Source organism: Mustela putorius, unplaced genomic scaffold (assembly GCF_011764305.1).
Source record: "Mustela putorius furo isolate JIRA1106 unplaced genomic scaffold, ASM1176430v1.1 tig00537227_pilon_pilon_pilon, whole genome shotgun sequence".
Lineage (NCBI taxonomy): Eukaryota > Metazoa > Chordata > Mammalia > Carnivora > Mustelidae > Mustela > Mustela putorius.
The window spans coordinates 31,847,687-31,874,489 of NW_025422368.1; the positions used below are offsets into that span (position 1 = coordinate 31,847,687).

Genomic DNA, 26,803 nt, shown 5'->3' on the forward strand with positions numbered 1-26,803 from the left:
GACTTTGAATGATTTGGGATATGGGTGTTGTAAGTTGGTGCAGAAAAGCTGATCAGGAATGAAGTATGTAATGACAACGGGACAGTCTTTGGGAGAAGAGAGTAATTTGTTCACGGTGTATAGTGGTGTGACGATGGGTATATAATCAGTACCTCTCACTGAAAACAAAGTACAGCATCGAAGTCTCCATCTGTAGTAATGGAGGGTGCTACATAGAAGATAGAGACATTTGAAATATGGACTGGATCCCCCACCCTTTTTAAAGTACTGTGGAGTTGGGAACTAATTATAATTGATAGCCACTGCCCTTAGGGAAATAAGATGACTAAGTTAACGTTTTCAATCTTAGAAAGGATGTGAAAAGGTTACAAATGGAGGCTTCTTTGCAGTCTTCTGATAACTGCTTAAAACTACGCTAAGCCCCATAGAAGGGTGATTAATTAATTATATTTATTTTCTGTACTTCCCAAGTCTCTAAAACTGCATGTGAGTTCGATTAGAATCATTCCAAAATATCTGGAAATTAAATTTATTATTAACTCCATAACATCAAGATTAAATGACTGAGTAATCTGATTGAGCATCTTTTTATTCCTTAACATACTTTTTTTTTTTTTGTAATGAAGGCAAAATTAATTGAACTGACTATACCACAAGCAATTAGGATTAGATTACAAGGAAGATTATCAGCTTATTTTCAGGAATTTTAGCCTGACCTATTAATATACTTACAGTATTCTCTGGCCATCACTGCTTCTATAATATTTTTTCTGCCAGTGCTAAATCTCAAAAGGAGCTCATAACATTGGAAAACTAGCCTTTCTCACAAAATCAGTTATAGACTATTTTGTTAAATATCTAACATCTGCATTGCTGTTTCTCTAATTTCTTCATGTTTATATATGGAACATTTTAAAGGAGTATACCAATCCAGAGGCACCTGGATGGTGCAGTGAGTTAAATGTCCAACTTGGTTTCTGTTCAGGTCCTGATCTCAAGGTCATGAGATCGAGCCCCGCACTGGGTTCTGTGCTTAGGGTAGAGTCTTCTAGGGTTTCTCTCTCCCTTTTCCTCTGCCCCCCACCAACATTGTCTTTCTCTCTCTCTTTCAAATTGATCAATCAATCAATCTTTTTTTTAAAAAGGAGTATACCAATCCTAATCACAAAGCAATTATAATCTGCTTTAGCCATAGCTTTCAAAGCTGTTTTAAGTTATATGTGTAAGTGTGACGTTTCTCACCCACATCCTGTTTTGTTTTGACTTTTCAGCATAAACTGAAATGCACATAAAAGGTTAAAAAAAAGGTACTTTGTCCAGTTGACAACATTAGCAACAAAATATTTTAGGTAGGACTATTTTAGATGAATTCCATTTATATTACCAACATCTCATTGATGTTGAATGGTAGGTAGACTTTTTTTAATGCTATGCAAAGGAATAATAGCGATACAAAAAACCCATATTAATTTCAAAGCCTTATGCTTTACTGTTTCCAGGTAAAGCATGGGTCTTGAGCCCAAAGAGACCAGAGTCAGTTTCCTTCCTCCAACATACACATTCTAGCTATGGAGCACTGGCAGGTGTTTTAAAATTCTGGGAGGAAGCCTTAGGTTTTTCATTTGAAAAAGGCAATAAGTACTTTCTCAGTTGAACATAAATAGAAATAATCGTACATATACATACTCAGCATTAGCACATAGTAAGTACTTTATAGAAGGTGACTATTTTAATTATCTACACTCCAAACACTGAGTTAATGCTTTGCCTACTTCATTCTATTCTTAACACACACTTTAAATAGTCAGTTATATTAAAGATAAGAGAAAATAAAGTTTCATCTTCAATATCATAAGTAGAAGGTTGGGATTTGAACTCTTTTTGTTGCAATATACCTCTCTGCTGCTCATATATTTCTTATTTTAACATAATTCAGTGCTGCAGCTCTTTTATCATAACCACACAGAGTTGACTCAGAGAGTATGAAATGACCCTATAACTTGCACTGGGTAGCATCAGGGCTCAGGACTAGGTCTCCAGGCTTTTGGTTCAGTGCTTTTCTCATGATCATTACCCCAAATTTATTAATCCACAAACAAAAATTACCTAAATTTCAAGGCTTCTGAAGGTAAGAATGACATAACTTCACATGACAAAAACAAAAAATGGTTTTTGGGGGGTGGCTGGCTGGCTCAGTCGGTAGAGCATGTGACTACCTCTGGGTTCTGAGCTCATGTCCTAAGTAGAACATATTTAAAAAAAAAAAAGTTTGATAGTGAATAGAATTTGGGGGCTTGTTAGAAAATTGAAGCAAGGTTTTAGTCAATATAGAGTTGAAAGAGTACTTCCAATTCAGTTGGTTTTTAGGAAAAAAACAAATTCAGTGATATTAGCTAGAACACAGGAGTATTAGTTGAATTTATTTATTTTGATGTGCTATTCTGTCATTAGCTTATTCAAATTAATTTCAACAGTAATATGAACTGAAAGTTTTGAGCAGTAATCAGATATATCCTACATGCTATTTTATGTAATCTCACATGAAAGATAAGTATCTAATTTGACTACTTGGGTCTGCCCAACAGAAGAAATAGTTCCTTTTATTCAACGGATCTTAATGATCAGGATAATGTACAAAACCTCGTTGACTCTCACGCCACTTTTTAAGCACAATATTTAAGTTTATAGTTTTCAACTAATAAAAAGAAGATATACTTAAGGTTCAAACTTGAATGTTCATTCTATCCAATAGCCTTGACAGCAAACTCCAGGATTTCAAGATCAGTGCTTAGTCTGTACTTTCAATCAACATCATCAGCAGGCAGTAATCCTGGGGAAAAAAAGTAAATTCCACAAATAAACAGACCAATCTTCCTTTAAGAGGAAAGCTAATTCTTTTCAATCTACTTTTTTTATTACACTATTTTCCCCTCTATCTACTTAGCTAGAATAAGGATAAATTTCCAAAGCTACCCAGTTGGAAAATAAATAGGTTCACTGTTTGTCTAGCATTCCAATCTTTGCAAATGTAAATCAGTCCAACTGCTCCTCATTTAAACCTTCAACTTCACAAAACATTAAAGGGTTGCTTTCACTACACAATTTAATCTATCCACTAAGATTTCTGCTTGAACATCATTCGAAATTGACTATCTGATAAAGAGAGACCACTATCAAAGGTCAGTGAGGTCAACTTGTATAATTACAAGTAGTTTTACTGGGTCAACTCTACTAGACACTGCTGTTTGAAGGTTAAATTGTTACAATTAAAAATATATACAGATCTCCCCAGAGTTACTTTATTGTTAAATGTACTGGAAACAGCACAAGCATTTATTTCTGACCTTAATTGTGTCCAAAGTGTCACCGCTGGGAAATTATACAAAAGGGCACTTATTAAAAACATTACAATCTTGTACATTAAACAATGTTTTATAGGATAAAATACATAATTAGCTACTGGAAACTAGTTTATTTATCACATCAATATTAAGAAGTTCATTCAGGTTACTCCCTTTGGTTTAATTGGGAGTGAGCTAAGAAATGACATTTAATATTTCATAGTTGGTGAACTTGCCACAAATAAAAGATTATGGCCCAGCATCAGAGTCTGATGCTAAAACAACTTTTCCTTCAAAACAATCACTTCCAGAATACCAGAATTTAATCACATTTTAATAAAACAGAGCAAAAGGAACTTTAAATGGGAAGCTTAAAAATGGGCCACTTTCTAATTATTTGATACATTTTAATGCCTTTTACTTTTTTTTTTTTAATAAAGTGAATAAATGGCCACTGGTGAAATCTTCCATAATCACTGCAGTGAAATACTATTATCATTCTTTCATTTATTTTAATGTCTGTAAATATAGATCAGTTCTTTTTTTTTTCTTTCCAAAGTGATGATAAAAATCACTTCTGCTGCCCGAGGTGTTTTCCTCGGTTTTCCTATGCTTTTTATATATAACTGTAGGATATCAAATTTTGTGTGCAGTGTTTCATTAAATGATCTACATCGTTTAATTTTGACAACGAAGGCAAATTTCTAAACCAAGCTTTCAAATTCAGGGAATTACCATGTAACATTATTACAAGGAAAAGAAATCTTCAAATCTATAGATGGGAGTGAAATGATCTTAACACATTTTATTTTTTTAATGTTTTCAGATTTTGCGTTGGAGACAAATTTTTCCTAAAGAATAACATGATCCTTTGCCAGACGGACTACGAAGAAGGTTTAATGAAAGAAGGTTATGCACCCCAGGTTCGCTGATCTATCAACATCACCCCATTAAGAATACAAAGCACTACATTCTTTTATCTTTTTTGCTCCACATGTATATAAGAATTGACACAGGAACCTACTGAATAGCGTAGATATAGGAAAGCAGGATGGTTATATGGAATAAAAGGCGGACTGCACCTGTACGTAGTGAAATTGCCCCAGTTCAGAGTTGAATGTTTATTATTAAAGAAAAAAGTACTGTACATATTGCTGGATTTTTTTGCTTGCTATTCGTTTTTGTGTCACTTGGCATGAGATGTTTATTTTCGACTATTGTATATAATGTATTGTAATATTTGAAGCACAAATGTAATACAGTTTTATTGTGTTACCATTTGTGTTCTGTTTGCTTCTTTGTATGGTTGCATTCAGTACAATCAGTGTTTAAACTTACTGTATATTTATGCTTTCTGTATCTACCAGCTATTTTAAATGAGCTGTAACTTTCTAGTAAAGGATTGAAGAGCAAATTTCACTGATGATACACATATAAAGCAAGTCTATCAGCATTAAAATACTTTAAAAAAGAAGAAGAAATGAAGACACACACAAAGCATTTTAGCAACATCCACTATTCCACTATCATTACCATGATGATTTAGAGTCTATCAGTGTTGTCATTATAACCCCCGATTTTCAGGGGGTTAAAGATCAGCTTTAAAAAATGCATAAGAATTTCATCTTAAAGCACTTTCATTTTATACCAACGTGAAAAGTGCCATTTTTAGAATAACTTTAAAGCTTAGCAGTTATCCTTTTGATGTCCTGTGTGTGTGTGTGTGTGTGTGTGTTCTTTGCCTACACAAAGGCTTTGGCTTTTTTTTAAATTTTTTGGTTTTTGTTTTTTAAGCCACTTACCCCTTATGTAAACTAGTGCCTTTAGGTATCATGTAAAATTTTTCCAAAGGGTTACTTGAGACAAGTGTTACCACAATTATGAGGTAATTTTAAAACGAGAAATTTCTTGTAAAATTTTGCCCAGATTTCTCCCTAAGAGCTAAAGGTTTAATAACTTTATGGCTTGATAAATTTCTGGCACTGGAAGGATTTGAGTGCAAATCTACTGAAACCATGATAATACACACTGAAGCTGTGATGATATTTGACTAGTGAGCTTACTTTTTTGATCAGAGCAACATAGTGCTCACAGAATCTTCTAGAAGAAGAGAAACAAAGGGATTGTCAAAGAGCTGAGAACTGGTGATTATATATTTTTCTGTATTTACCTGACAATTATTTTAGTGTTCAAAAGTGAAGACTTTAAAAGTTTGACATGTCTTACTGCTTTCTTTAAGTAGTTAACCTGCTCAGAATATATCACACTTAAGGCTGAAATCTGTCATTCCATTTTATAAAGCTGAAAAATTTCCCTTACTAACATGATAGATGATAAAGAAGAAAGCTTTCTAGAAATAAATTACGGAGACCGATTATTTCAATTACAATTAAGGAAATAAAAATAAGACTATGATCCCTTCTTCTGGGTTGCTCACACTTTGCTTCTTTGCTTCTGCTCCCGGCAGGAGAACTACTTTTCAACAAATCTAATTTGACACAGGCACAGTGAAGCATATTTTTGCTAGAGCAAATTTAGTGCTGTGGGTTTTCTTTTTTCTTTTCTTTTTCCTTTTGATCACTTGTATAGGAAACAATATTTCCCGGTGTTATTTGCATACATACTTTGTCCTGCCAATAGATGCATTGCAGATGAAAATGAAATGTGATACCTGAATTCTTGGTTTGGGGCCAAAATATTAAACTGAAAGTAATGCTGGTGTGGATTTTTGTTTTAAAACAAAGCTTTATTATGAACATGCATGTGAATCTGGCTATTGCCTCTCATTTTTAAGAAATGGTTCTGTGAAAAGTGAATGATATGTATTTTTACAAATACTTCATGGTTAAGAGTGTTCAAGTCACTTGTCCCCCAGATTTGAGATATATTGAAAAAAATTTTCAAAAATAGCTATTTGGGGCCCATGAAATTACTATTTTAGCCTTGGGGTCTTACATTTGTTTCATGGTAAGACTCGCATAGCCAAAACCAAAACCCAAGCCAAACAAAAGGCGGTGGGGTGCGGGCATCTGTGAAAAGTGGTTTTTCTCAAGCAGCCCAGTGAGTCCCCATTAGAGGGTGTCTGAAATTCATGTGGATGTCAAATTATAATTGCCAGTATCTTTTTCAAATTATCATTTTTAGATTTAAATGGTTTTGCCTATGTTTATCAATATGTCAAAATACTTGTAAATTGGGAACCAACTTCTCTTAGCTCCTGGAAGCTGTTCAATTATTCTTGCCACCCAAAGACCAAACAAGTTTTTATCGCCTTTTCTCTTCTCAAATCCTTCGGGAATTAATGCTTATGCTTTTTACTACAAGCAAAATTACCTGGATTAAAGATTAAGGCCTTAATCTCTTTAGATTATCTCTAATCTCCATGAAATTGTGAAACCAGACAGAAATGGGTCATTTTATAGCTAATAGCCCATAAACAGTAGCATTTTTGACCTGAAGTACTAAGCTAATTGTCTTGACTACGCAAAGTCCCTGAATTATCATCACCTTTCCTCTTTGTGTTGTGTAGCCCTGACGTAACTTAGCTTGTTGCCCCGATGCCTCCAGTAGGACACCTCCAAAAGAGCTTTGATTTCTCAAGCCGTGAAACCTCCCTTCCTAACATGCATCTCAGAGAGGCTGCCTATGATGAAGGACAGCGCACCTCCACTCCCCCAGAGTGCTGGCTGAGTTTAAAAGCTGACCTGTGTTTGTAATTTCACTTTCATCTTGCTTAATAAATATCTGCTGGATTCTTTCATTCATTTTTTTATATTTGGATTTATGTTTTTAATAAAAGGGGTATTATACTCTTTGATTGCGCTTAATTGGCAAAATCTAAGACTATATCTAGAAAGCGTACATTGAGTCAGTCCACTTGAAAAAAAAGAATAAAGTGTGCAAGGACACTTACTTTCAAAAGATAAATCGTAACAAGCATAGACAAAGTACCTCAAGCGCTTTCTCCATATGTTATATTTAAGATCTTCGAGCTAGGTAGTTTATTGTTATTTACTTCTGTGGGGAAAATAAAACTGTCAAAAATGAAGGTAACAATCGCTGGGTGTAATTTTGTACATTTACACAAATTTCTAGTGATCTGCCTGAAAGCAACTCTGTTGCTGTCGTCAGACTCAATTTCAAATTTCCTATTTTCTTCATAATGAATTAAAACAAAACAAAACAAAAAACAACTAAATCCTACATTTACAGGGAAGAGATGTTGTGCCTGTAATGAAACGGGGCTGAAAATTCTATCTGTGGTAAAACATACCATGTACAAGTAGTTTCCTTTTAACTATCACTTAAAGCAAGCTCCTCTCACCATAGACACAAACGATTTCATAGAAATGATACAGGCCAAACATGTTTAGCGTTCACTTCAGCAAGTTGCAAAAACAATCTGCATGTTCATTGTAATAGGCCATTAGCGCAGAATACAATTTTAGCAAAAGCCTTTTGATTACTACTGTTTCTTAAATACACCATTATAGATATTCCTTAAATGTGATTTTAATGCAAGTTAAGGCAATCGAGAGCAAAATGTTAATATAGGCATTATTTTAATTGACTTTTATTGAGTACCTACCATGTGACGGGCTTTGCCCTGAGCATTCAGAGAGCTTCTTACTGGGCTGACTTGGGGTCCTCCAGACGTCAGAACATCTTAGTGCATCTCTGCGCTGGTCTGGGCTCATCTCAAATCTACGAATAATGAGCACAGAAAAGCGAACACCGTCTTCTACCTATTCAGCATGTCATTGGTATGAAGGACCCAGAAAATATTTCAAGTAATCAATGTGTTCAGAGAATTATCTCACACAAATTACTCATTAACTCAATAGCACATAATAAAAAAGAACATCAATTAATTAATGAGTCACCCTCAGATCACTATGATTACAATAGAGCTCTGTTGAAACAGCGGTTATAAATGGAGTTGCCTCTGTTCATTGTTTGCAATTGGCCCATTATTTGGCTGAAACCAGTGTCATATTTAACACAGGCCTGTAGGTAATTGTGTGATTAGTATCATAAATGAAGAATTCAAAAAGTGTATTGTTTATGGCCTTAGAAATGGTCAGAAAAATAAAGACAACTCTCATTTATACTATAGCTTCCTTTGAGGCCAAGCTATTAGAAGGGCATTATCTATCTAAAAGGTATACTTTTACATTTAAAAGACTTCCATGCTGAACATTAAATATTAGCTTCCAAAACACTTAAAAGTAAAATTTACAGTGCTTTAGAATACACATAATTTTGGTAACTTTTAACAAAGACTAAAATATGCATAGCCAGTCGTATAAAAGTTTTGGTACCCCAAAAGGACGTTTTTGCTTTTGGAAGATCCAGCTTGGGGGCGAGGGTGTGGAGATTGACAGCAATAGGGGAAGAGATGAAAAGAAATGCCAAATATTGCATACAAAGTCACCAACTAAAGTTTCCCAACTATCTTGGTAAATGCCATTCCAATAAGCTTATAGAATAATTATAACAGCTCCCTTAGGTAAGTAAGAAACATCTGTTGGTAACACATAGCAGGTGTTAACAATTACATATACTGAAATTTTTTAAAATGTTTTTAATTAAAAGAATTCTGTTTTCTGAAAAGAAGAATATGTTAAATTCAAAGATACTCCTGTTTTGAACGTGCAGACCACATACATAATGCACAAAATTGTAAAGCCCAAATCATCTTGGATCAACTAGGTTTAGTGTTTGGTTCAGATCATTGCAATCAAAAGTAAATTGTAATTCACGACACTTTTTACACAATTGGTATTCTGGGCTGAGGAGCTGAATACTCACGAAATTGGTATAGCAGAGCTGATGAGAGAATATTTTGGCTTTATGGGCAAGGTGGTTGCCATTAACTGTACCAAATTTAATGGACACAGTACAAAGACAAATGAGAAAAAGAAACATTCGGAAAATAGATTATCCAAATCCTTTTTTAACCCTACTTCTAAAGAAGACTTTAAATCACCTAACATAGTCCCTTTGTAACATGTAACATTATCATATGACCCATCTTCAATAGCTTTTAATAACAGCTAACATTCACTGAACACTTACCACCTATCAGGCAGTTCTTCACGCCCAAGTAATTCCCACAACATCCTTGTAACATAGTTACAATTACCCCTATTTTGCAGATTTTAAATAAAAGCAGAGAGAGGTTGCCTAACTTGTCTAAGGTCATACTGCTTGTAAGTAGATTAAACCTAAGTTTTCTGGCTCTTGGGCTTAACCACTGTGCTGTATCATCTCTTACAGAGTGGTGGGCATCATCATCATCACCATTATTATTGTTTTTGAGTCAAGAACTGGAAGTTATCCATACTTGGTTGAAAATTACAAATATTTCAGAGTTCGTGTCTTCATTAAAAAATGAAAATTAGGAATGAGAATGATCAGATTTTCCTAGAGGTGTCTGCTTGATATAGCTCTTGTTTTCTACCACACCATGAAGGAATTTATCTGAGCCACAAGCTAGATAGCTAGAATAGGGGAACCCTGGTATAGAAGGATCAGGAATGGGAGGTAGTCAACGTAGACTTGAGAGTAACTCGAAATAGAAAGCTGCAATTTTCTACATCAGCATAAATAGCCCATGGGGAGATGAGGCTAGACCAGTCTCAGAAGCCAAGATAATATAAATCAGGATGTTACATTTGATATTTTATAACTTGCTTCCATGCAATGATCTGGAAACAAAATCAGAATAGCAGTATGTGTCAAGCTCTATGCTTACTGGTCTAAAATACCCACACTATACAGGACACCAGCCTTAGGTCAGCTGCCAAATACTTAAGGAGCTCTTCAGTCTCAGAATTACGATGGCAAGCGAGGCTAAAGCCATAGTGGGTAAAGCAGTTATCCTTAACAGAAGCCACAAAATGCGATTATTTACTACCTCATATGACCACAGAAAAATTTCCAAGATGTTCTTCCTTCCACTACCTCAACAGCTTGCCACCATCACCACAGCCTCACATCCAGATATTGGGGTCCTTGTGAACCTAAAGCATTTCAGATGAAGTCACCTTAAAGGGAACTTTCACCCCACAAGAGTGTTCCTGCATTTTCAGTATATAATTAGTACTTAAACTGAAGGGCTTAGAGTGGTGATAGCCACAGAGGTATATGGACAAATGAGTCGCATAAGCAATGTGCTTGTCCTCAATCTAGAAGGCACAGTGGAAGCCCCAGGAATTTTTAGTTGCATGATAGCTAAGGACATCAAGTGTTTCACAACCCAAGTTTGGTGGAGCTGCTAGGATGTCTGAAAGTTCATCTCAACCTAGAATGCCTATATTCTTCTTAGAGTATCCTCAGTTTACAGTGAATAGTAGCAGGGACTAGAAGACCCAGAAACCACATCTGAGGCAGTAATTGGCACATGAGAAGAAAATATGAGAGAAAAACAAAATATGGGAGGAAAAAGTTGTCCAGAAAGAGACAGGTAACTTCATTTAAAAAAAAAAAAATCATTGATTACCAACTATGTATGTAGTATCATACTAGGCACTTCTAAATTTTTTCTGCCTGAGAGATTTGGATGTGAGAAAAATTTGTTCACTGCTATTTATTCTTTGTTTAATGCCCAATTTATGAAACATATGCAATTTCTCTAAACATTTGTACACCATTTAAACAGCTAATAAACCAAAACTTATAAACTTAATAAATCAGATCCAACCATTTAAACATTGATTAGAATCTTAGTCCAATTTTTCTAAACATTTCAATAAAATCCAATCTAATGAGCTTCAAGTATTTTAAAATCAGACAGAAATTCTCACATTGAGTCAAAACATTTTTAAAAGGCTTAAATTATTGATTTAAATTAATATTTCTAGATTTTGTTTTGTATCTTCTTGAGGTTACCTTAATAGTAAGTAATTCCTTTTTAAAAAATAGAAGATACTGTCTCAACTTGAGGTTACAGGGTCAGTGTTGTTGACTCTATGAGCCTTGGATGGGACATGAAAATGAACAGCTCTGTTCTAAACAATTCAAACTTGAGCCAGTGCTTATCAAATCGGCCAACAATTTACTAATCATGCTTTTCTTGTTTTACACCAGTGGAACTTTTTTAAGTCCAGGTCTTTCAAATTGATGGTAATTTCCTATAACTTAATACTTCTCCTCACATTGATGTGTGTTAATATTATTGGAAACTTGTGTATGCCATTTTATATCCCATTATAAGCTATAGGATCATTCAGAGATTATCTTCCAAGAAATAAGGAATTGAATCCATTTAGTCAGATTTCCTGTTAGGACATTTGGCTAATCCTCTGTCCTGCATAAATTATTGGGCCCTCTTTTGAACTGATTGTAACATATTGCCACCTGCGTTGATTAGTACTTTGCATTTTCAGTATGGTTTGATTTACAATTCTGTACATTTAGTCTTCTCTACTTAAAAGGCAGAGACAAATACAAATTGATAATGAATAAATGTATATACAGTCAGTAGAAGGAACAGGGCAGATATAGCATTATGTTTAGCTTCTTTGTATTGTAACTCTGTATAATTTACTGTATAACTTTTCCCCTTTCGAATTTAGTAGTAAACTCATGGCTTTCATAAAATCAAATGTACTTCAGGTGGATTTAGTAGTAGGTTATATCTCAAGTGTGTGTGTGTGTGTGTGTGTGTGTGTGTTTTACTATAGGTGTCAATCAAAAAAGTTCGTTTTGAAAGATGCCACCTTAGAAAACCAGAAAGTCAAAAATAAAGAGCTTGAGAGCAAATGCAGAATGCAGTACAAGGTGAGCAAAAGGTGAAGTGTTCCAGAAAGGGGTACTCAACCTGAAAATTACAGAGGTCAAGCAACCGTAGTATAAAAGCAACAGTAACAGAAATCACAGAAAGAATATCAGCACTGTACCTTAGTTGGATATTGAAAGGAAGAGAATAAAGAAACAGAAGGGTAAGTCACCCCATATGACTTAACACCCCATATCTGGGAGAGCTTACCTCACTCATCATAGGGATGCTTGACGAGACCATATTTCTGCTACTTCATTATCATCGGGTTTATGCAGACCTTGATTACTTCTTAGGTAAACATGCTTGTTATTCATGTTAAAACATAGTTTTCTTAGTCCTCATTAACCCTTAATTTTTGTTTCCATTTAAGTGGTATCTTCTGCCAGGGCACATTAGGGAAGTCTTCACAATAGGCATTTAAATTCAGTCTTAAAGAATGAAAGGAATGGAAGGTGGAAGGAACGTTGACGTTTTTACAGGGGTCGCCCTTAATTTAAGTTCACCAAGCAATTAGTTTCATGATGACTCATCTAGCTGGTAGGAAATAGAAAGCCAACAAAGATCTTAAAAAAAAAAAAAAAAAAACATACAGCATAACAAAGGTCAAATTTCAAGATGTACTGGGTGGAAGAGGGAGGGACAAGAGGGGATGCTGACAGTTCAGTCAAGAGGACTTTGTAAAAGCCAAGGAAGGAGATAAGCACTTACACACTAGAGTGATTGGAGAAGAGAAAGAGTTGGGGTGGGGGGGCAAAGGAAAAGGTGCAAATGTTGCCATGACAGTTGACTAAATGTGAGTAAGAACGATGGAGCAGAATCAAATGAGACTCTGAGATTTGGGGATTTTTACCCAAAATTACTACAGCTAATGTAGCAAACAGACTTAGAAAAGAGAGAATAAAAAGAAATGTATGCTCTCTGATGACTCTTTGAATGTTGGGAACACTGTATTTCGTGGGAAAGCATAGAGTTCCATTCCAGCATCAAAAATTCTTTGGGCTTTTAAGGAGAAAAAGAAACATAATACTATGGGTTAGTGTGACAGATGTTGCTAATTTCCCACTCAAGATCCATATTCCCTCTCCATTCTTGCTAACAGCATATGGGGTAGTGAGGTGCCAAAACAAAAACATGTATGTCACAGCTCTTTTTGCACCTACGGATGGCCATTTGACACAGTTCTGGACAATGAGATATAAAAATGAGTTGCTGGAAGATTTCTGGGCAACTTCTGGCTTTCCTGATAGTCACTCTACTACTTCCTCTGAAATTGCTTCCTTTGTCTTTCAGCCTGGAACACAAATGAGAGCTAAAAGTGGACAAGCTCTCTAAAGCATAGATGATGGAGAAGGTGAAATTGCAAATCTGAAAGTGCCTGGGCACTGATGAAATTGTGGAGCCACTCATGGGGAGTGGATTTGAACAGACTTGAACTTCAACTTTCCAGCTTACTTCAAGACACCTAGTCACTGTGGCTGGGTTACCTCTTGTCACTGCGGCTGGGTTTCTGTTACATACAGTAAAAAACAATCCCTAACTGGGGCTTTTTCCTGGGTGGCTTAGTCAGTTGAGCATGCAACTTGATTTTGACTCTGGTCATGATCTTGGGGTCCCGGGATGGAACCCCACATTAGGCTCCCTGCTTTGGGCGGAGTCTGCCTGTCTCCCTCCCCTTTTGCCCCTCCCCACTACTCATGCTCTCTCTGTCTCTTTCTCTTAAATAAATAAACCTTTTTTTTTTTTTAATCCCTAACTGATATACTTGCTTGCAGTAACTTGGGAAATGTTACAATTTCAGCCTCAGCCTGATTCAGAGAAGGGAAATTTTGCACTGAGTTTATAAGACCCAACATTACCATTTCATTTCCTTCTCCCTCCAATTCAGGTCCTTTCTGTCACATAAGAACCCATAATCCTCTAACAAGAGAAACAAGAAGGTAAAGTTTCTAGTGTTTGTGTCTTGTGTCTTATTTTCTTTCTGATCTTACCTAAGGCCCAAACTCCACCCTGACTTTTTGACAGAAAGTTAGCATTTCCATTAGAATATTACAATGTATCTACTTTTACATATGTCAGTAGGGAAGGCTGGGTTCTTATTAGATTGTGGTAAAATAACATAGGCAGAAGGATGCAGGAAAATAGCAAAGATATTTTCAAATAATTAGTTGGAACTACAGACAAATCCAAAAGAAAGCCATTGTGCAAATGTCAGGCCATTCAAGGTTATTTCACCTTGAGGAGATAATGTCAGATCCCTGCTTTGGATATAAAGGAAGTTTTGAAAGTCTTTCTAGCAGTCCCAAAATCCTGTCTGAAGATCATTCCCGATCTAAGAAGGTTCTCCCTTGTCCTGAGAAAAAAAAGGAAAAACAAAGATAATATTTACATATATTTTACATAACTATATTTACTCAAAAATAGTTCTTTAATGTGATATTTACCTTCCCTCCTTTTTGGGGGACATACAATTAGCCTTTCCTTTATGAAAACATGGTGGTGGTAGGTCGTAAGTTTTATTTTTTTATTATCTCAGAGAAATAATCACCCACTTCATCTTGTTTTCCCAATCAAAATATATGTATATATTTAAATATGAATACACAAATTTGTGAAATCCATTAATTTTGTTTTCTTTGGCTATGAATCCAAAATCTGGTTTCAACCTTGTGCCCCTCAAATTAAAGCTCTCCATTTTATAACTACCTTCCAACCTAATCTCATGCTTCTCTCCAAGTACTATTGATTCCTCTGTCAGCAGAAAAGTTCACTTAATAATCTACTATTTTCTAAAGCATCATCTCAAGAGTACTTCTTTCCATTTCTTCTTCCTTCCTCCCTGTGCTTCTAGGAACATGTATTTAGTTACTTTCCACACAGCAATCACTGTGTGACATTCGGGAGCAATGTCAGGAGAAAAAAAAACAAGGGAGGGGAAGGAGGAAAGAAATGCAAAGGCTCCAAGATTTATAAGACATACTTTGTTCTCAAGTAGCTGATTAGTCCATTGAGGAAGCAAGGGAGAACGTCTCCATAGCAGTGTGATGTTATTGTTAGAGAATGGACAGGATGCTCTGGGAGAAGAGAAAGGAGGACCTAACTTTCAGTGAATGAGCCTGAAATTCTGAGGAAAAGGCAGCGGAGTCTTGAGAAGTCGACCTGATTCCAGTAGATTAGGGAAAGGAAGGAAACAGAAGGCTAACTAGAATATTACAATGTATCTACTTTTACATATGTCAGTAGGGAAGGCTGGGTTCTTATTAGTGTATTCATCTTACACGATCTGCAGGACTATTCTTTAATGTCTTCGCTTCTTTCAAAACCATTTCTTGCACTGTCCCTCAAAAAAGAAGCCGTTGGGGTATAACTGGATAGAATCGATGATTCTAAAATTTTGGATTTCATTTATACACTTAGCTCTCTCACACACGGGGAACCGCATGAAGTACAATGACAGATGGCAATGTATCAGTGTTACAGATTACGAAGAGTCTTGCTTCAAAGACAGAGTATAAAACCAAATGGATAAAATTATTATTTTTTTAACTCTTTCAATAAAGTGTCCCCAGACAAGGAAATAGTTCACTATGTAGATTCTAATCCCAAGGGAGAGGACAACTAGTGGATCCCTGGTTTTGAGGTGAGAGCACGCACATAGAGGCCAAGTTCCTGACATTCTACCCAGGCTTTAGAAGGAGACCAAATAATTTTCTCCAGAAGTTGACAGCCTTCTTCAACCAACATTGCTCCCTTCGAGCCTAAATCCTTGGTGTTGCACTTGCAGCCGTGACCCTCCCTTCTGCCCTTAGTGGTCATAGATAAAAATGCTAATCGATTGTTCTCTGAATAAAGAACTTAACATACTTATGCATCATCGTGAAATCTTTCCTCATCCAGAATAATCCCCAGTCTTTTGGCCTCAAGGTCCTCAAAGGTCCTCTTTTCCAAAACTTGGATAATCTTGTTGGCTTCCCTCTGAACACTTTTGATATTTTCACATGTATGTACATTTGGCTGTAGAACTCAAAAGCCGGCACCATAGTCTGCCTGGTGTGAAATGCATTAAAGGCCATGGCTAATAAGCACCACATATTATATTGCCACTTTATGTACAAAGTCAATAACATGCTTCTTTTTTTTTTTTTTCTAATGCAAAGGCAACTTTACTAATTCATGGCCAATTTGCATGATTCCACTATGGGCCAGAGGTATTTTCCCATGCATTGCTGGGGAATTCCAATGATGTTTGCATAGTCAAATGTTCTCTTCTTTGTCCCAAGTGAACATCTGTGTCCATATCTAAGATGTTAAAATTTGATCCAGCACAATTGGTATGTCTCCTACTCACACTAAGATTCTTTAGAATTCTTAGTATTTCCCCCAAATTGCTAAATATACCTATCATTTCCAGACATGTTTTGTCAGCCAGCTGTGCATATTAAACATCAAGCTCACAGACAACTCTTATGAAAGCACTTATTAATTGATGACCATCTTTCAGGTATTGTTTTCTGAATGCTGCTGGGGGCGGGGAACTGGAGGTGAGCTAGGGAAAAATAAGAGGAGGTAAGGCAATGCGGGGACAAAACAAAAGGCAGAGTTTTTTAAATGCTGTAAAATTAAAAAACCAGAAAGGGAACCCATGAGGGAATCAAATCTGAAAGAGACCAGGGGCAGACACTGAGTTCAAGGCCAAAGTCTAGGATCCAGGTTATCAAAGTAAGAACAGTAAGAACACAGGAGATTAAATGAGGTGGGGATAGAGCAACACAGGGTGATTACCTAAGAACAATTTGTCCCACAAATAGTTTAGATTTACCATATGAGCAGATCTGGTAGGGTTCAGGGATAGGAGAGCCTGGCTTAAAAGGCCCGCGAGAACAGACCAAAGCTAGGTGGCACAGATGAATTTCCCAAGTGATGCCTAGAATTCTTTCAGGGGATCAAATGACAGAGAAAGTTCAAGTTAAGAATGGATATCATTTTCCAATGAGTGTCTACCAAGTCTAGCACTCTCTTTCACACAAAAAGTCATTGTTCAGAAAAAGAATTCAAAACTTTTATTACCCTGCAATTCTATTTCTTGAATTAAAAGTCATAGCCTATATCTTCTTTGATATGTGTAGGTTATTTTCTGGCTTTTAAAAAAGCCATCCTTATCCCTGCTCTATTTAATACATAAGGGAACATTTAGCCTCATGTTTCATATGCCATCCCTTACTATATACAGCCCCCTAGAATACATAAGAAAAAGATAAATGAAAAGCACATTAGAAATGCACCTAGTAGTGGGAATCCAAGCCAGTGTTGATTGCAGATGTTTTGTTTGAGTCTGTGGCTCTATTGTGGGAGAAAAAGGCCCTTTATGTAAATGACAGTACTGCAAGAGAATTCTGGGAGGGAAGAACATAAACAAACCCCATCTTTATCTCAAATATGCATATCAAATGTACATATTTCATATTATTTTCTTCTAGATTATCCTTTTTATTATGTACAGATTCTTTATTTACTACTTAGAGTTACTTTTTTGGCTTGTTTTATCAATACTTCTTTATTAAGTACAGTAACAAGTTAAAGGTAGACTCAGTTGTGTTGACACTCTACTGCCCCGAGGTAGAAAATTCCATAATTTTACAAATAATGAAGGTCTTCATCTCCTTTTCCAGACTCATCTTCTTCCCCCTACCATATGCCTATGCTCCAGCCACAGAACTTTTCGTTCTTCCCTAAATAGGCATCTTCTGCATTGCCTCCTCTTTCTGTCTCTGCTGATTCCTCTGCCTGGAATGTCCCGACTTTTTTTTCTCTGCCAGGAAAACACCTACTCACCTGCCAAGTGCCTGCTCTTCAGAAATCGCGTGGGGAAAGCCTCTTTAATCTTGAAGGCTGAGTTACATACACCCCTTTTGGTATTCTTTTACTAGAGAACTCAGGCTCCTGTAATATAATTGGTTGCAAATATGTTTTGCAGCCTTCACTAGACTGTGATCACACAAAGAGTCCAGGATCTGTAAGGACGTCTTGTATAGAATAGCTGCTTAATACAGACTTGGGGAAATAATCATTCACTTGAACAATGAGATTTACCATTCTGGAATGTTTACATAATCCTGAAATCTCCAGATCAATAACTCATGGCTAAAGTATTCAATAATGATCCAAAGAGGCGGATGAGCTAGGAGAAAAAGATTTAGGAAAAAATTAATAGAGACTAAAGCAAGGCTTAATTTACAGTATGGCTCATGGAAAAGCAAGCAGATGTTCCTGTTTCCAGGGGAACCCATAGAGACAAAGGGGTGGCTGGGTCTCCCAACAGATCAATCTAAGTGACATGGCGACAGGTGATGCTGATTCCCCAAATCAAGGGTATGTAGCCTCTATGTCACACCCAGAGGCTCTCATAAACTATGTCCACCCTCACCTTTAATGCTTTCCCTTGACAAGTGAGTAAAAAAGTGGAATGCCAGATTATCCATGATTCTATAAAATGGACAAAAATTTGAGTCCAAGTGTCAGGAAGGAGAGATTCTGTGGAGGCCCAAATTCCCAAGCTATGGTATCACGTTTTTCTTCCGAGTCACCTGAGATTCTGCAAGAAGACATTTCTTATTAGTGTTATTAATCATCTCTTGTGGGATTTGTGGCAGGTCCTGGGTGAGCCACACAAAATTTTATACATTGGGTACCAAAGTGACTCCAAATACTAAGATGAGACAGACATGCTTTAGTTCTTTCAGGATTGTTTTGTAGACAGAAAGCAAAATGAAATGAGCAATGCATTATGTGAAACAGCAGACTTGTCAGAATGTTCAGGTAGGAACATGCCACGGAAAGGTGGAAGAAACCATTTATCTAATCCACCCTCTGTAAATGGTAGGATCCTGTGTTGTTTGGACTAAGAGCCTGCAATGGAGATGAACCTTTGCGGACCCCTGGACACTTGAACTCGGTGTAGTTAAAATGGCTAATTGTCCCTGATGATAAAATCAACTGTTTATGCCTCTGTTTTATAGCTCACTGCTCCCTTTTCTTCCTCTTGAACTTGTTGAAAAATATCACACATTAATAATCATAAACAAAAAATATTTCTGATCTAAAATTAAACCCTATAGCTTTGAAGGATCATTAAGCCCCACTCAGATTCTTTCCTGGGTCCAATCTGAAGTTTTTGTGGTGAGAATGTTAATTTTTTAACTCTCAGCAACCATTTTAGCTCAATGTCTTTGACAGGGACGCAGAGGGACGCAGAGGGAAGGAAACACTTTGCAGGGCTGGCCTTGGTGCTTTTTATGCCCCAAGCAAGCAAACAAGAACAAGATTATAGTGGCCCTGAATGGAATCAGAAAATGGAAGAAGGCTTTTCTCCCCCCCACAAGAGGCTTCTTGAAGAAAAACAACTTTAAGATGCAATCTGTATCAGAGAAGCCACCCGACACCTGCCCGAAGTTCCTGTGATTTTGCAATCCATCCTGAGTATCAACACCGGAAGATACAGCCGCTGAACTTGTTTCCTCCTGGACATGACTAACTGCCTGGTTTTGAATCCAGAAAGCTGGAGGCACCCTAGACTCAATGACAGACACATAGGAGATGCCAAAGGCGGCTTTCAATTTGAGCCTGAAGTTTTACATTTTAAGAAGACAAATGAACAGCATTACCTGTTTACTTCAATATTGACAAAGGAAAAGCCTGTGGCCCCCTTGCACCTGTTAATACTTGCTCCTTATACTGATGTGACCCGTGCAGCTGCTCATTTCAATTAGCCCAGGGCCAGTCTTGGCATTTACCCACAGAAACAATACCACACAAAGAAGTGCCTCTGTGCATTCATACTGGCATTCTTCCAAGTCACACTCAGCTTCTGCACATTTTACCAACCTGTCTCCCTGAGTGCAGGGTCTGGGCATTTCCGTCCCTAAAAACTAAAGGCTGGATGCTTAGGTCCTGAACAGCTAAAGGAGTCCTTCTGTTTCACTTAATTATTCTTTCTCATTTTTCTTCCTAAGACATTATTTCTCCTTTGTACCTCTGTTTTATTTTATTATTTTTTTTTCCCTCAACCTCTGTTCTTTTTCTTCCTACCTTCACTCGGAGAGACCCTCAGAAGTGACATGGTTCTCCCTTTTTCAGCAACCACAACAAAACAGATGAAAGAACATGGATGCTAAGACGTTTCCTGATTTGTCCAAAAAAAAAAAAAAAAAATCTAAATAAAAAATGATAGCCCAGCCTGTGTCTCTTTTGTTTCAGTGTTAAGTTTGTTTTCAAAACTGGGTCCTTGTCCAGAAGGAGTTATAAACCCTCCCACCGCAATTCATCTCTATCATCGCTGTGGTTGGGGGGCGGGCGGGAGGAGGCAGGGTGGAGACAACGCTTTTGCCTATACCCAGTGATGAAAACATCTATGGCAGCTTCCTCCCTGAATTACTACTAAAAGCATCACCATTCTCTGCCTCTCTTTCCTGAGCACCATCAGACATTACTTTTTCATATGAGTTATATTGAATGTGCCCTTTTATGACATGCCTAAGAGATGCTTAGAGACATTTCTTTATTCACTTCCTAAGTCTTCACTGTTGCTAGCACTGGAAATTTATCACCTCATGGGCAAAGACCATGCTCTTACTTTTAGTGAAGCTCTAATCTCGCAGAGAGACATTTGATATATGTCCAGTGCTGGAAAAGTTTTTTTTTTCTTTCTTTTTTTCACTCAGATAATGAGGGGTGGGTACCTCCAAAACTACTTGTTTGTGAGATTGCACACAAACGGTGAAAAACCCTGCCCCAGCCCATGGTGGAGAGTTATTTCCTTTTGCTTCATGATAGAAAATGAGCCAGCTCACTGGGTCTGTCTTGTGTCTATGCAACCATCTGGAACAACATGTCAAGGGGTAGGCAGACATGTTTACCATGCCTTCACCGCTTCCGTAAACTGGCCTCAGTGGGTAACTTCTCTCCCATTTGCCAGGAGATACATCTGCAGACGATCTCGTTTTTCAGTCCGAGTGTTTACACATTTAGGAAGAGGGCAGGTTCTATAAAACTCCTATATCTGTATGTATTTGTTTTGCTGTCAAGTTTCCCGTAGTTTTTGCCTGTGCGCAGGCCGAGATTGTAGCAGGTGTTTGGAACAATTAACACAAGCAGGGATACCGGTAGTGGGCAAAGGATGGAAGAATATAAAACAAAGGCTTGACATTTTGAAAAACAAAGACCCTTAAAAAACTCACTTGAGGACGTCAGACTAGAAGGCACCCATAGCATTAGATTGAATCTATTATAATTAAACTCTGAATAGGTGCCTTGGTCATAAAATATTAGTCTGAGTATAAAAACATCACTTTTTATGAATATATTTTATATGATTTCTTTTTAATGTTAAAACCGTATTTTATAGGACCTGGAAAGCTAGAAAAATGAGACATATATCAGATCTTTCCATGCAAATGACAGAATCAGTCCATTCTGTTTGCTCTGGGTTGCGAAAACGCACATACAGAGAGAACAACCAGGAATGCTTTGAGCGTTTTTGCTATTTGCAGAAACTTATAATCAGATGGAGGGAGTCTTTTTGCTTCTGTGTGGGTGACTAAGATAGTTAATTGGAGCTAAGCCAAAGAGTCTTTTTCATATCAAAGCAGTTTGGGGAAAATTATATTTATTTGGATGGTTTCACACTTTGAGTTTTGATTTCATTAAAATCAGCATGAATTTACAATTATAGATTTCTAAGTTATTCCATAAGCATAAATGCCAACTCATTTATGTTCTAACAAATAACATGGTCCAAACACTTTGCCTACAGAAGAAGAACTCATCTCAGTCCTCTGTTTCTCCTTATTTTAACAAAGGAAGTTTACATAGATCTTTCTGCTAATAGCCCACTGACCATCTCTTTGAGGACCAGACACCACTAGGGGCTAGGGTTATATCAGTGGAGGACATTTGGACCCTACGGACAATTCTCACTTTCTTTGTAAAGGCAGGTATATTAAAATGTATAAAAATATAATAATTGATAGAAATGTGGACCAGTTACTCCCACATGAAAGAGTAGCACTGAAGTCCCCTAAGAGGGTCAGAGACAGCCTTGTTGAAAATGTAACATTTTAACTAAGCCTTCAAGTATGATTAGAAAGAAGGCATATGGTCAGTAATTTTTCTCTGGGTGTTTGAATTAGCAGAATATCACTGAGTTGCTAAATAAATAGACCAGGGAGCTATAAAGAATCCTGAGTAACCTCTGAAGTGGAACAAGTCATCATTGTCGCAGGCGTCTGGATACTCTCGGAAAGACGAAAGCAATTTCGTAAGAATTGGTCAATAAGAGAGAGAAAGACAGTGAGACACTAACAAAGAAATTGTATCTAAGGTGCCATTAAAAGGGAAAAGCACAAGTTGTCCTAAAATTAGTGGTCATATGTAGAAGGAATGAGTTTAAGTGAATTAATGAGTATTTCAGGATTCAGGTCAATTCTGTCCCGGAATCACCAGGACTAAGAGTTAACATCGGCTTTTCATCTTCTAGTAGATGTTAAGCCAAAATGCCATTCACCCTTCGACCCTATTCTCCAATCCACGTTGACTTTCCCTGGGTGCTTTACACACCTATTCCTCATGGCAAACCCCTTTCATTCGAGCATAGAAATCTTCCTGGCCAAATGATGAGTAAGTTCACGTAACGGGCCTTACTAAGTATTGTTGACTAGAATATATTACTAGCACTAAAATGCATATTCTCTACTATCGTTTTACCTAGAGTATCTTGCATTAGACATTGCCACTTATCAAAGACAAAATGACTGTAAAGTAAAATTCATCACCTATAGATAGCTATTAAGCTCCCATGAATTGATAACATCCCCAAGAGAATAGACATATGGCTGGTGTCCTAGATATAAGACATTAGGAAAAAGAAAACAATGCTTCATAAACACTGGATATTTTTCTTTCTTATGTGATAACCTTCTTCCATATAGGTCTTACCTTTAGCTTATTTGGAACAATGTTGTTTCATTTTCATTCCTAATACTTTCAAGTTCTATAAGACAACTCTCTCTCTGTAAGTTCCCCTCCCAAACTCTCCCTCTTGATATTGTAACTTGAGTTATGTTCCGGACGTGAGAAGATATATACGGTCGACTATGGACAGTGGCGGTGAACCAGACAATGCAGCCAGCAAAAATGTATGGGGTAGCCAATGAAATAAAAAAGATAGACATTATCTTGCCTGGAGAAAACCAACCAAAATGATCTGGAATTATTTTGTTAATTCACAATCTGATTAGGTCTATAATACCTAACCATTCTAAAGTAAGCAGCTCTGTCACCCTACCTCACACACTCTGCAGTAGAGCAGAGGAGCAAGACACCCAGAAAAAAATTACTGACCGTATACCTGTTTATCTCATCTATTTCCTGGCTCTCCAGACTTGGATAGATAACATAACTCCCTTGAGCCTTACACTCCTTTTCTGTAAGTCACCTTCCTTGCCTACCTTATATAGTGTTTGGACCAATCGAGTAAGTTAGACATGTTGGGTAGTTGTGCTGGGCCAGCCTCCAAAGGCTGGTTCCATTTCCAGGGTTAGGGAGAATGACCACAACAGAGTCTCTATGCAAGCTTTGTAGACAATATGAAAGACACATGGAGATAGGATACAGCTTACAGGTTCCTGATGATTTCATATTTCCCCTGAATGTATTCCTCAAGCTTGGAAGTCTTTGCAAACCAATAGAGTCAGAAGATTCCAGAACTTACTGTGTTTTAAATGATTTAAAGCTGGTGGGGGAGTGACTGGAAGGGGCTACACATGGTCAAGTCACACGAACTTAACATTTTGGTTCATGATCTCTCTTTTTTTATTTTATAATTTTATTTTATTATTTTATTTTTTTTTAAGATTTTATTTATTTATTTGAGAGAGAGACAGTGAGAGAGAGCATGAGCGAAGAGAAGGTCAGAGAGAGAAGCAGACTCCCCGTGGAGCAGGGAGCCCGATGTGGGACTCGATCCTGGAACTCCGGGATCATCACCTGAGCCAAAGGCAGTCGTCCAACCAACTGAGCCACCCAGGCATCCCGGTTCATGATCTCTTGATGCTGTAGTGTTACATAATAATTTCCTTGTTCAAGTTCTTGGGCTTATTCAAAATTTTAAAGCAACAGACCTGACTGTGGCCTATCACATTTTGAAAGATTTGAGAAATATGATGTCATCGCAAGACATGATGTCTATTAAGTTCATATGGCTTGGACTTGCAAAATCCTGTTGATCCCTGAACAACACAGTTTTGAACTACCCAGGTCCACTTATATGTAGACATTTTTCACCAGCACTGTAAATGTATTTTCTCTTCCTCATGATTTTCTTAGTGACACTCTTTCCTTCTACTTGCTTCACTGTAAGAATACAGTATATACATATACATATAAAACAATATATATAACATACAAAATATGTATTAATCCACTATTATTTGTTGCCAATAAGGCTTCCAGTCAACAGTAGGCTAATAGTAGTTCAGTTTTGGGGGAATCAAATATTAAATGCAGATTTTTTTTACCACAGTGGGTATGTGTGTCGGGGGATAGGTGTCCCTAATCCCTGGTTTGTTCAAAGGTCTACTATACTACAATTGCTTCAAAGTTATTGAAGAGTTAATTGTCTTTGTGGATTATTCAGGACTTTAGGACATTAACTTAGTCTTTTTCCTCTTTTAGTGTAGCTTTGAAAAAGCCATTATATTTAATATATACAAAGAGACCAGATATATGATAGTGAGCAAAATTTATATTGCAAGAATGGCTGGAACAAATAACACCATCGTAACATGGGGCATCTAAAAATGGGCTGGGGGGATATTTTTACTGTGTGGGAGGAACCCAGAATGAAGTACCACCATTCTCATCATTTCTACCCTGAGTTAGACAGTCTTCCAAGCCAGGGATTCTTCTTCTTGGGACAGATGAAAATGATGACGAATGCAGCAGCAATAGTTAATCATAAATCATGATTCAGCTCTTTTGGAACCCAAGTCCCTGTTCAAGATAGAGGTGGGAGCTGTTAGAGCAAGAGTAAAACATGATTTTAGCACACCAACTGCCGCAGCCCAGTGCGAGCCCCAGGCTTTGAGCTTTCATGACTCATTTTTTTCCCCCAGTTCCAGCATTCAAAACAATTTCTCCCTTCCTGGGCCACCTTTCAGAAGACTCTTTAAAGCAATGTTAGGATCTATCTCTCACTGACTTATGTCCTAAGACCTGGTTGTTATTATAACGACTTTACCTAATTTATGGTGATAGAATGAATTCATATTTATGAGTCAAACATTTTTATGGCCAAGCCTCAGTAGTGAAAAGAAAACCGTGTTTGTACTTTTTTTTTAATTTTTTATTTTTTATAAACATATATTTTTATCCCCAGGGGTACAGGTCTGTGAATCACCAGGTTTAAACACTTCACAGCACCCACCAAAGCACATACCCTCCCCAATGTCCATAATCCCACCCCCTTCTCCCAAACCCACTCCCCCCAGCAACCCTCAGTTTGTTTTGTGAGATTAAGAGTCACTTATGGTTTGTCTCCCTCCCAATCCCATCTTGTTTCATTGATTCTCAGTATCTAAATCTGACCATGTTTAATATGAGTTTAGGAAGATAATCTTAACATTATTGTGTAGGAAATTTCTCACCCAGTCTGATTTCTTTCAGTGAGGTAGATAATCACAAATGAAAGTTTATGATATCTCCTAAGCAACTCGGGGACTGGATGACAGATTAGAAATAATATTCCAACAGAGTCAGAGGACCTTTGTTTTAACCTGAGATTTGGTCACGTACCCTTATGTAGCTTCTTCTGGTCTTACATTTCTTACTTAGGAAATGGGTTTCCATGGCCCTAGGGTCTCTTCCTGATCAATTTCCTCATCTGTAAGATGAACACGTAACAGTATCCATCCACAGGGTTGCAATGGGGATTAAGCGATATTCAGGACAGAATTTATTGTAAGCCCATTAACAGAAACTCAACAAATTAAACATTTCTATAATAATTACTTCATTATTTACCCTGGCTATTTACTGTCAAGACTATCAAACCCTCCCAGGGTACAAATATGCCACATAGGCATATTTACTATATGTAAGTATATACGTGATTTACATAATAGTGATATCTGGACAGTTAGGTGTGAAATATACTGGAAATGAAGACCAAAAGGTCAGAGTTAAAATATCTTAGAAGTTAAGGTTTGATTTCGAATGGACCATTATGGTTTTATAAATATGCAAAAACAGCCAAACAAGTGGAACATGTTTTGTGTTCATTCCCTCTGCTCCGGATTTTTGTGTTTTTCGTATCTGATTGGCAAGGACTGGGGCCTTATGGACCGATGTGGTCAACACCATCAAGGAATCTGCTTGGTATGTGGACTTGATGGCTATGGTTCCTGGGCCTCAAACATCATTAATAAGCCCAATAGTCTCCTTCAACCTTCACAACTTAGATCCCAAGGAAAGGCACACTTTGGGGAAACAAAGTATTTTATTTCCAGCTGTTTTCCTCTACAAACACATTTGGAAACACTTGTGTTTTTATGCTGATGAGTTAAGAAAAAAATTGGGAGCCAAAGAATTACAGTATTTTTCATAAAGACATTAACCTACACTAATGTTT

The 26,803-nt window shown here is 37.0% G+C and overlaps 1 protein-coding gene across 7 annotated transcripts in view; it reads left to right on the forward strand.

Moving 5' to 3' along the window:
* The window catches only part of LMO3 (LIM domain only 3), a 57,062-nt gene extending 49,957 nt beyond the window's left edge, over positions 1 to 7,105 (forward strand). For all 7 annotated transcript variants that reach the window (XM_004755756.3, XM_004755755.3, XM_004755752.3 and 4 more), the window contains one exon: positions 4,168 to 7,105. In XM_004755756.3, coding sequence (XP_004755813.1) covers positions 4,168 to 4,273 — 106 coding nt within the window. In that variant the 3' untranslated portion in view covers positions 4,274 to 7,105. The remainder of the gene's footprint in view (positions 1 to 4,167) is intronic.
* The last annotated feature ends 19,698 nt before the right edge of the window (positions 7,106 to 26,803 follow it).